Source organism: Gavialis gangeticus, unplaced genomic scaffold, assembly GCF_001723915.1.
Source record: "Gavialis gangeticus isolate Ggan-Ray unplaced genomic scaffold, GavGan_comp1, whole genome shotgun sequence".
NCBI classification, from domain to species: Eukaryota; Metazoa; Chordata; order Crocodylia; family Gavialidae; genus Gavialis; species Gavialis gangeticus.
The window spans coordinates 10,912,938-10,924,390 of record NW_017729013.1 but is presented as its reverse complement, the minus strand read 5'-3'; the positions used below and the strand labels follow the sequence as shown (position 1 = coordinate 10,924,390).

Sequence of the window (11,453 nt, the reverse complement as noted above, 5' to 3'; positions counted from 1 at the left end):
GAGAGCAGCCTGCTGCTGTCCTGGGGAGTACGGACCCCCGGATCTGCACGTGGGATGACATCAGGCTGCCACTGCCAACTGGGAATCACTACCAGTCTTCCAAATTGAAACAGAACAGTGATCCGAAACACCAAAACGAATCAATGTCTGTATGAAATGGCTGAATCCATAACTGAATTGAAACACAGTCGTCTTCCACAGCCCTAGCGCCCAGCTGCAGGGGCACTCCCGTGAGTGGGAGCCGTGGTAGTATTTGGAGTTCCCAGCTGCCAGGGAGCACAACCTGCTCAGGTGGCTGAGAGCTGTCAGTTGACAGGGCTCCCAGCCACAGGAGCAAAGATCGCTGGTTGCAGTGGGAGCCCTGGATCATGGTCCTGGGCTCCCCCTATACCAGCAATATGGTGTGATGGGATCTGATGCTCAATCCTAGTCTTACCTCCCGCTATGCATGTGGGGCATGGCAGGAGGTGCAACTGCTGGGACTGTCTCTCAGATGCCATTGCACCTTCTTTTGAATGTCTGACAGTGGCCTTAAAGTTATTGCAGGGCAGCTGGTACCTGGTACCCCCAGGCGTGCACAAAATCTTTGATATAAAAGAGGATCCCAGTGTCAGAACTATGGCTTATGGCAGTTCTTGTTTGTTTTTACAGAATAGGCACATGGGAAAGAAGCAGCAGGCTGTGCACCTGGGAAGGTGCTAACAGATCAGAAGTGCATGCAAAAGCTAAAGACTCCCCCAGCCACCCTTACCAGTAGTATGCTAGCTATTCATTAAAGACTGAAACAAAATTCATTGTACTAGCTCAGCTCTGATGCAAAAGAGCCAGCTGTTCGTTGCTTCATGTCTGGATTGGTGGAAAATGACTTAGTTGAGAGTCTAGAGGTCTATATGATTGTAAGCCATGTCGGAGCATTTAGGAGTCTGGCTCTGTTCCAGATGCTAGCATTTTCTGCACATGTAGTGCTTTTTGTGCCTTGGCAGTTCAGCATTGGTTTTAAGCTAGGCTTAGAAATGGGAACAAAAGGGAAAAGCAGTAGCAGCAACCCAAGCTCCACATTTCAGAGTGCAGACAGGTGCCTCTGCCTCCATTCATGTTTCTGCAACAGGCTGCAGGGAGTGGCTGCGCACAGGGCTTACCATTTGAGTGCAAACCCGCAGTCCCTCTCTGGTGTCCTGACTCCACCAGTGGCCTGTACCAGTTTTTTGAAGGCAGATCTCTCATTACTGCATCTACGTAGTGCTGTGTATAGAGGAGATGGGTGGTTGCAGAGGGAAGGAGGATTGGCTGATGTCCTGTATTAGAACTTGTGGGCTGTTGTAGTTTGTTACCCAATGTAACTATTGTTTGAACAAACAACGAATCCAGGGGAGGAAAGAGGACACAGTAATGTGTGGTTATTTAGGAGAACAATGTGCTCAATGAGGTGATTCGTAGTTATTTGAGAGTGTTGTAAAGTTGGCTCTTACAGAATCTGACCTCCGGTCTAACCATTCAGAGTGGCTAACGTCTGTTGGTTACTGTGCCTAAGGTGGGTCCAAAAGGGATTTAAGGAAGTGGAAGGCATTCCAAGGAGAGGGGATAGTATGGAAGAAAACAGGCACACTAATGGGAGAATAACAGCTGGCATTGCTGGCAGAGGGCAAGGGTAGTGTGATGGGAGAGGAAGAGAGTGAGAAATGAACTATTAACAGCCCTAAAAGTGACAAGGAGCTTTAATGTGACATGATGAAAAATCAGGAGCAAGATCTGGATGTCTCTGTGCTACCAGCGATAAATTCTTCAAAGTTCCAAACATGTCAGATGTAGCAAACTGAGCCAGTTCCTTTCAGCTCGCAAGGGGAGGTTTGAACTTCCAGTGAAAGGATGATATTGTGGAGAAACAGCAGTGCTATAGCTGTGCTGTGTAGGAGTAGTCAGGGGACCATACTGCTGAAAAAATAGTGGGAGCAGTTCTGAGGTTTGGGCTTCAGGCTGTCTTTTCCCACGAGGCCTAGAGTAGCTTATCAGCTGTAAACAGCAAATACCAGCTGCGGGGCTGCCAGATTACTTGATTTAACTGAGAGAAGTCAACTCCCTCTGGGCATCTTAACAGAAGCTGTTTTGCTTGCTGAGCCATGTGACCACCAGGCCTAGAGGTAATAGTTAGGGCAAATACAATGGCCCTTTCCTGCCTAAGAAAACAGTTCAGTGGCAGCCTCTGACTTTGACAAGAGGAAGTGTGTGTTGTCCCCTGCTGATGGATTAACTGAAGCCCGAAGAGTGAGTAATTTACAAAGATCAGGTATGGGATTGGGATATCCTCTTGGCTTGCCATCCTGTCTTTAGTCACTGGGTCACAGGACTGTCTGGTTTAGGGGCTTTGGCTTTGAACTATGGGGAAAAAACGATTGGGGTTGTGGGTGGGTGGGTGGGTGGGTGTGGTTGGTCCTTTTTCAGCTTGGTGTCAGTACAGGGAAATCCTGGAAGAGTCTCAACAGGAGATGATGCTGGTAAGAGCTAAAATGTTTTGGCTGTCTGCTCTGCCTGCAGCACCATCAGCTCCTCTACCACTAGAAGTCTGCTGTGCCATCTGCACTTTTTGGCTGCATTGTGCAGATGGGAGTTGGCTTGCTTTCCCCAACATACTCCCCATTTGGCTCATCTTGCAGCAAGCCATTTAGGCTGCTGACAGACGTGGGGAAAGAAACAAATAAACTGAGCTTTACTGAAAGAAGCAGCATGTTATTTCGACCTGGCTCCAGAGCATCTGTGCGGATTGTGAGCTTCAGTGGGGCTTTTTGGTGCTTTTATCGAAAGTAGATTCAATCAGGTAAAAGCACCAAAAAAGCCCCACTGAAGTACCCAATCTATACAGACAGTGGGTGAGCTGGATCAAAGTAACGCAGTGCCCCTTGGATTCAGTGTGGGGGTGAACAGACTTTAAAGTAAAGCAACTGGTTTTTGGACTTTTTATGTCTGTAAGCAGCCTTAAGGTGTTGGATCTAAACTGGCGGCCCTGCTAGAAAGAACAGGTTTTTTAGCTTTAATAGAACACTTTTGGTATTGAACAAAATTGATCTGTTCTCAAAGCTGTTGTTAAAAAAGCTGTGTCATCATTTGTGTTGCAAGAGAACACAAGTGCCCTTTCAGCATTATTGTCCTAGATCCTGTACAAATGCACAGAAAGAGCCCGTGTCCTTCAGAGCATAGATTCTAGGGAAGTTTCCTGACTAGTCAAATCTTTTATCAGCCCTTGTTTCTTTTTTTTTTTCCCCCTGCCTCCAAATTTTGCAGATATTGCTGGACATATTTACAGGGGTGAGGCTGTACCTACCACCCTCCGTGGAGAACTTCAGCAAAATCCGGCGGTACTTTGTGGCATATGATGGGGACCTTGTGCAAGAGTTTGATACAGCTTCTGCAACGCATGTGATAGGGGACCTTGAGGAGAACCCTGGAGCTAAGCGTGTGTCACCCAGTTGGATCTGGGAGTGTATCCGTAAGCGGAGACTAGTAGCCCCCTGCTAAAAATGCAAGGCAGCTGACTTGGTTGGCTTTGCTGTGCTTAAGTAGGGAACTCCCTCAGGAAACAGCAGAGACTAGGTAGGTGGAATAAATGTGGATTCCTTGCTCTTTCTACCAGCCACCCTGTATAACACCCAGAGTTCCTCAAAGCTGGGCTCTCAGGATCCATAGCAGTGACATTGATTTTTATCGGTGCCAGCTGGAATGAACTCCCTACAGGGTGGCACCATTAAAATCTGTTTGTCTCCTGCCCATCATTTCTCCCAGTCCATTTTATCTAGGTGCTGGTTTCATCTCCTGTTTTGTTTTTTTTTTAAAGTTTGGGTATTTTTATAAATAAAACATAAATAAAACTCTGCAGTGTCTCCTTTTACTGTAAAGGCATAAATGTTTCTCAGAGTTGCTTTGTATCCAAATGGAAAATAGATTCTTGGCCCCATGTGCAATTCCCCAGAGATGTATTAACAGTGTGTACTTACTGCACTGCTATAAATCAAGCAGAGGAAGGCAAGGCTAAAGTTTGTGTCCTTTTATGAGGGCTGTGTGAAGCTTCAGTAGCTGATTTGATTTGGAGAAGATTCAGCAGCTGAATCTCTGAATCCGAATAGAACCGGGAGACCCGTTAAAAGGTCCAAATTGGATCGGAAGCCTCCAAATCGATTTGCCCATAGACTATACAGGCAGGACACAGACTTAGCAGCTGGAGGCAGCTGTTGGGGGTGCAGATTAATAGGGCTGTGCAAAATTTCGCTGGCAGTTTTGTTTTGATTCGTTTCAAGCTCGAAACTTTGAAATCAAAATGAAACAGAGCTGCGAAACAGCCTCGAAACAAAACAAGGCAAGTCACAACATTTTGAAATTTTCGAAAGGTTTTGACGCTCAAGCTGGGCTTGCTTGTAGGGAAACAAATTAAAATAAGGAGAAGGGGTGGGAAGTGGTGCTTATTATTGACTGTGTAGCTGGCCAGTGACTGATCCTTCCCTGAGGTCCTTTCCACTCCCAGTGCTCTGTGGGAGGAATGGAAAAACTGCATAAAAGGCAGCATTGTTTGAACTGCCCTGCTTTCTGCCTTGGTGTCAGATGAGTAAGGGTGCACCTTAACACACTCACACACTGTCACCCACCCACGTCATGAGTTTTGCCTGTCAGCAGCTAGAGGTGCAGGGCCCCAGAAGCCTCTATACCTATCTCCTTGATGCCTGGCAGGCTTCATGCCCACAGCAGGGCCTAGCACACCTGCAGTTTTCACCCCCCTGTCCCACAAGCACCTATGCCACAAGTTTTGCCTGTGCAGCCAAAGGTGCAGGGCCCCAGAAGCCCTTGCCCCTATCACCTTGAAAGCTGGCAGGCTTTGTGGCCTCAGCAGGGACTAGCATGCCTGCAGTTTTGACCCAGCTGTGGCTTAACACATACATGCAACATGAGTTTTGCTTTCAAGACTTTGAGGTGCAGTTTCCCTGAAACCCCTGCACCTATCTCCCTGAAGCTTGGCAGGCTTCATGCCTTCAGCAGGGTCTACCACTCCTGCAAGTTTCATCCAAATCAGGTCAGAAATGACAAATTTGTAGGTTTAATCCACACTAAGTAGTATGTTGTAGGATTTGCTACTTTTTACCTTTTAGGGAGCTTTTCTGCCTGAAGTGAAGCAGTGATTACACAAGTTTGAAGTATCTTGTATGTTCATGGGTGATAAATAACCAAGCTCTTCCTCAAATGATCAGCATGTGTCCTGGCTGTAAGCCAGGTTTGATTGGGTTTCTTTTGGATTTTTTTCCCCCAGATGATAGCATTTGCTACTTGTATTCACACTCAGATGTAGGGTATGCTAAATTACCTGCCCTTACATGTTAACTTTACAGAGTAATTCTAAGGAAATAGGATTATTCCTGTTCTAACAAACTTGTTAGAATCTAATCTAAACCGTTCAAAATTACTCAACTGTGAAGCCTACCAAAATGTTTTTATTTTGAAGTCTCCCTTTTAAAGAGAATATTTTTTATGCAGTGAGGTATGCATATTGATATCGTATGTCAGTGATATTTGTCAGTATTGATGCCCCTTTCTCAGACATGTAATATAGAAGTCAAGGGACCTGACTGTACCATGTACCCTCTACTTTGGCCAATGTCAGTTGGGGCTGAGCACTATCAACACCATGTAGCCTTGAGGGCTAAAAAAAAGGGCGTGCTTTTCTTTTAATGCCTTACAAAATTACTAAATTGCACTGCTGAAAGTTGATCTTTTCTCACATTTTCTTGTCAGAGGAAAAAGTAGCCCTGAAGAGGGGAGAGGATCTAGAAATAACCAAACACATTCAAATTCCAGTTGCATAAACATGACTAATAAATTAGGTAAAAAAAACATGAGGAAAACAGAACTTCAGTTTTACCTCATTCATTGGTGGTAGTTAAGCAGCTGAAATCCTTGGAAATTGATTTCTGGGGGGAGGGTGCTTATTCTACTCCTTCACATTTAGTGACAGGTGTTTAGCTCCTGCCACCTACCCCTGCTCCCAAGAGAGAAACACTCAGAACCTACATAGTTGTCTACAGTAAAATTCAACTTTATTATAAAATTATAAACCAGAACTCTGTACCAAAACTAGTTAGGTTTTATTTAACCACTGTACCCACCACAATTTTTGAATGAAAGAAAAATGTAATAGAAACCATTTCAAGTAGAACATTAATTTTCAAAATATTTTAAACAAATGTGCACATTGTACATAAAGCACTTAAATATTTTCATACACTTTTATCTTTATTAGTTTTTGATCAGTATATTCTTTTGGGTTATGAATCTGCTTCTTCCGGATTTTTTTAAGTTTGAAATTATTTTAAAGTGAGTCGTCATACTGCCTCTCACTAAATAATCCATTTCTGCAAAGGAGGAAAGAATGAAATCAGTTTCAGTATAAGTATTAGGAAAGCAAGCTGCATGCGAGTACCTCATTCCTAATAACATTTTTTTCACTGATCTGCAAGTTGGCTTTTCTGTTGTAGAAAAATAGGCATAGTAGCCTTAGAATGGCTTGTAGAGAGTAGATGAAACCTATGTATTCATAGGGGAAATATTCCTTTTGCCAAGGCCCCTGTCCTGAGCTTATTGCTAAACATGATTACACACATTTTCACAGTGCATTTGCTAGATCAGAAGTTTTCAAGCCTCTCAGTAAGTACAGTCCATGCATTTTGGAAATTGTCATAGAAACCCTCTTCAATGGCAACGACAGTAATGGTTTATGTTGAAAAAAATGCTAGGAAAATCATACGTCTTTAATGTAATACAATCTAGTAGCTGGAAACAGAGGACCGCCTGGTAGTCTGCTAGAGCACTGAGTCAGAAATTGCAGAATATCCAGAAGTAACAGCAAGGAAAAGAAAGAAGGGTAAAGCTACAACTGGCATATTCATAGAGACTCAGGTAGGAAGAAGCCTGTCCAGTCTTTACAGGAGTCATCATTCTGGTTTCTGTATAATCCAAAAACACCATCTAACATAGATGTTGAATGAACTGCAGCCTCAAATTTCTTTATTGCTAGACTATGGTATGCATAGCTACTAACCAAGAACTAGTTTTTTCTTATTCTAAACTGAAGAGACCCTCCAAATCCATGTGTTTACTGGAGTGGAGGCAATGCTGCTGATGTACAGCAGTGTTAAATGAATTTGCATAGACAGACAGCTGATAATGTATATTGCCAGCTGTTATTGCAAACATGCACGGATCTGCAATAGCGGTTTCTTTTAAATATATCTTGAGTGTTGTAGAGGCTGGGAATGGATACATGTACACACATAGCCACCCATCCACCCCCCTCTCTGAAGTTCTTACAATCGCAATTGAGGAAAACTTGAAACAGACTTCACTGAAACTCTGCTGCTACACGCAAGATAAATATCCTGAAGCAAAGTTAAATCCTAAATGGCCCAGATGGCCTTTTGGAATAAGACACTAGTGTGACCATAACTGCTGGGGAGAAAAGTTATTTAAGGCATTAGTACTGGATCATTCTGAAAGTTCATATTTTGCTGCCAACCAGTAATGAATGGCATATTCCCACCATATACCTTGTAAGACCATTTTTTAATTTCATAGTGAGTGTGGAGGAACCCCACAATGCAATTCAGTATGGATTCACAAGGGCTTTCCAAAATGCAGTTTTCAGAAACTTGGGATTGGCACAGAAGTATATTTTAATGATGCTATAGCCCCTTCCATTATCAAGGGAGAAGTTATCTTGTGCCATTCAACAAACCATCTCTATATTTGATAGCACTTGAGAATGGTGGAACAGAGTGAACTGGTATCCTGTGCCTAAGAGGGAGATGAAGAAGGCAAAGGAGGCTAGGCAATGCTAATCACTTTAACTCCCTGGAAGCAACAGACAGCAAGAAATGAAAAGAAAGCAGCTAGGGGAACATTCATAAGGCAGGGAGAATGCCTCCCTACACTTTCCTTATTTCAGCATCACTTTGACAGATTCTTCTCTACACTGTATGTGATGTGCAGAAATACACTGTCCAGGGCTTCATGTGATTGAAATGTTGGAAAAAAATCCCTATGTTAGAGGGGGAAGGTGGATTTTTTTTCCAGTTGTGCTCAGGCAGTGCATACACTGGGCAAGTTGGTGCCTAAGATAACTAAGAATCAGTTCAGTTACCATGTAGGCAAAGTACTACTCTCGGGTCTTCTACAAAGAGGAACCAACATAGGACAAAACACTGGATTCAGGTGTATAAGAAGCCAGGTGAGATGTGCCTCTTCAGTGTCTTACACAGAATATTTAATTTCTTAAACACTGAAGCTTTCCTGCCTCCTTTAAAGCAGAGCAGGCACATCTCGATTCCACTGAGCTAGAATTAAACACACTTGGAATAGGAAGAAGGTAACAGAGAGGGGGGCAGCATTCAGCCTGGCCTGCAAGCATTAAAAACTAGAGCTTAAAATAAAGTTATATGTTCAAAACAAGGAACAAGCTCAACCAAGATTGTGTTCCCTGAAAATAAAAATATCACTGGAGGTGATTCACAGAGCAAGTGAATAAGAGAAGCAGAATGGGAACATTCAATAGCAGCAAAACAAAACAAAAAAAACTGTCGTATGTGGGGATCTCAGTCCTCATTTATTATTTGCAGAGGAAATAACAAGCCTCAGAATCTGGTCTTTGTGTTGGGAAGCCAAGTGACTGTTTATCCCCCATCACCAGTTGATCAAGCTGCTCTCACAGGCTGTTAGTTATTTCTGTGTCTGATGCTGTTACTAGGCTCCAAGGAATCCAGGCACTGTGGTGTATAGCAACGTGGTGGGAAGGACACATCCAATCACGGCTTCAATATGGAAAATTTCCCAAGCTTCCTCTTGCCTCACCTCTCATGAACTTCAGGCTTCCTGTGAGGTCTGAGTGCTAGTCTTGGACCTTCAACTATGTGTAGAGATTTTAACCATTTCTCTAACAGTACATGAGGCTTTAAGGCAACACTGGTCTTCCTTGCTTTCACTCAGGACTTGAAGACATGGACAGCTCTTATCACGTACTGCCGGCAGATGGGACACTCATTCATACGCTTCCCACACTTGGTACAAGTGACCATATGGCCACATTCTAGCAGGACACAGTCAATTGGTGAATCCATGCAGATTTTGCAGAGATTCTCTTCAGCACCAGGAAGCCCAGTGTTACCTGAACAAGCTAAAGATTAAAAGGCAAGTATTAGACTTGAGGAAAATGCATCATGGTGTTAAGGACAAGAGTACATAGGTCAGAGAATACAAACTTTATTACTGACTTCAATATCAAATTATGCATAATTGCCAATGTTAAGAAGCATCATCTTCTGCAAGTAATGCGTAAGCATAACTGGAATCTTTTGAGTAATCCTGCTCCTAAACTTGCACCAGTGCCATATGAAACTGCTTGTCTGGCAGGGAGCTGGAAATTTTTGGCTAGAACAAAAGCTTTTCTATATTAGAGCATGCAACAACTAGCGCTGAGAATTTTTCTGGTGTGGCTACAGAGCTAACATTTTGAGAATCAACACCACTTACCATTTTGATCACCAGTGTCAGAAACTGCATATAGGAGGGAAAAAAGAGAGAAGTTGTATTATTTTGTGCAATAAACAGGAAAATCCTACCAGAGTGGTGGGCAGTTATTTTGGCTGGAGGGCCACTTAATGAATTTTGGTGAGCTGTTGAGAGCCACAATGTGGTAACCAGCTTGGGACTGGAAATCCCACTCTCTAACCCCTGACCTTCACTATTGGAAACCCTTCCCCTTGCCCCCAGAAGTACTCTTGGGAGGGGGAGGGGGGTTGCCATCTTCAAACCAGAAAAAAACAAATCATGTACTAAAAATAAAACGTCTGCTATAACATTTAAATTTTATTTTAAAAAATATTCTTGTCCTGATTTATGTGTGTTTGCATAGTGTATATAGAGACGATTGCATAATAACTAAAAAGAAAATCTTATTTTTGTATACTATGTGTGGGATGTGGTTGGAGGGTGGGTAGATGTGTATGGTGGGGTAGGTGTGGGGGGGTGTGGGAAGGCATAGTGTTTGGAGGATGTGTTCGTGTGTATGTGAAGGGTGTGGGTATGGTGAGGTATGTATGCCCCCCACACAACGTTTCCACCCCCCCCCCATGGTGCACAGCCCCCTCTGCCAGCAGCAGACAGCAAGCCCTCAGGATGCTCATGGCCTGCACAGGAGGGGCCCCATAGCAGTGCACAGCACCAGCCAAGTCCCAGGAGGTGTACATGGCAGCAAGGAGCGGGGCCAGGCCAGCCCTGCTTCATTGTGCGGGACTCCCTGCAGCTCATGTGCAGCTGCTGGGACTTGACCAGAGCCATGCGCTGCTGAGGGAGAGCCCTACATGATGGAGCTGGCAGCCTGGCCCCACATGCAGCTCCCGGGACTTGGCCAAGGCAGCAGGGAGCAAGGCCGAGTCTGCCTGCCTCCATTGCACAGGGCTTCCCCCAGTGGCATGAGTCCTGGGAGTTGCATGTGAGCCACAGGAAGTCACACACGATGGAACAAAGCTGGCCCAGGCTTCACGCTCCTGCTGACCTGGGCTCTGCACTCTTACTGCCCCGCCAGGTGTGGGCCTCATACTCCTGCCCACTACTACTTCCCCCTGCCCACTACTATTTCCCTACCTGCTGCCCATAGTACTGCAGCAGTGACAGGAGGAACGACTGGGGCACAGGGGAGCTGAGCAGTTCCCTGGGTGGCTGCAGCAGGGGCAACAGGAGCTCTGCCCAGAAGCTGTGTGCACTGGCCAGGGCTGGGGCCCCCCCACGGGCAAGGGTAGGAGCACAGCACATTGCCTCAGTGGGAGTAGGCAGGGCTTGATCCCATGTGGAGTGCAGCATGGGCAGCCATGGACCAGGTCAGATATAATTAATTGGTGGACACCCACCCGCCCACAGGCCGGATCAAATTTCCTGGTGGAATGGATGCAGCCCGCAGGCAGTATTTTGCCCGCCCCTGCCCTAAGAGATGGCTTGCTTCAAGTCTTTTGGCTTTGTATTTTGTAAATCCCACATGGAACATTTTTGGAAGGGTGAGGGCAACTGGTGTGAAGTAGCTATTATTTGGTTAGATTATTAAGAAAATTTCCCTTTCATTGAACATATATAGTTAGGATGTTACAAAGCAAGATGACCATCTTAAATGTATATGGGTTGTTATTTTGAGATTTAGTCAAATAAGTAGTTTTTGGCAGACCTAAGTCCCAGTTTCACTGAAAACTCTTGAGATATTACAGGTATTTGAAGACTGTTATCAAATCCCTCCTCAGTCTTCTCGTCTCCAGACTAAATAACTCTAGTTCTTCCAGCCTTTCCTGATTAAGTCATGCTTCCCAGCACTCTAATCATTTTTGTTGCTCTGTGCTGGCCTCCTTCCAATCTGGCCACATCCTTCTTAAAGTGTGGGGACC

General features: G+C 44.6%; 2 protein-coding genes across 2 annotated transcripts in view; one reads left to right on the top strand and one right to left on the bottom strand.

Moving 5' to 3' along the window:
• LIG3 (DNA ligase 3) overlaps positions 1-3,880 on the top strand; it is a 35,874-nt gene extending 31,994 nt beyond the window's left edge. The window contains 1 exon segment of the mRNA XM_019511529.1: positions 3,277-3,880. Coding sequence (XP_019367074.1) covers positions 3,277-3,510 — 234 coding nt within the window. The 3' untranslated portion in view covers positions 3,511-3,880.
• Positions 3,881-6,046: 2,166 nt separating this feature from the next.
• The window catches only part of RFFL (ring finger and FYVE like domain containing E3 ubiquitin protein ligase), a 111,419-nt gene continuing 106,012 nt past the window's right edge, over positions 6,047-11,453 (bottom strand). Inside the window, exons 6-7 of the mRNA XM_019511530.1 lie at positions 9,556-9,579; positions 6,047-9,199 (exon numbers count right to left, since the gene is read on the bottom strand). Coding sequence (XP_019367075.1) covers positions 9,009-9,199; positions 9,556-9,579 — 215 coding nt within the window. The 3' untranslated portion in view covers positions 6,047-9,008. The remainder of the gene's footprint in view (positions 9,200-9,555; positions 9,580-11,453) is intronic.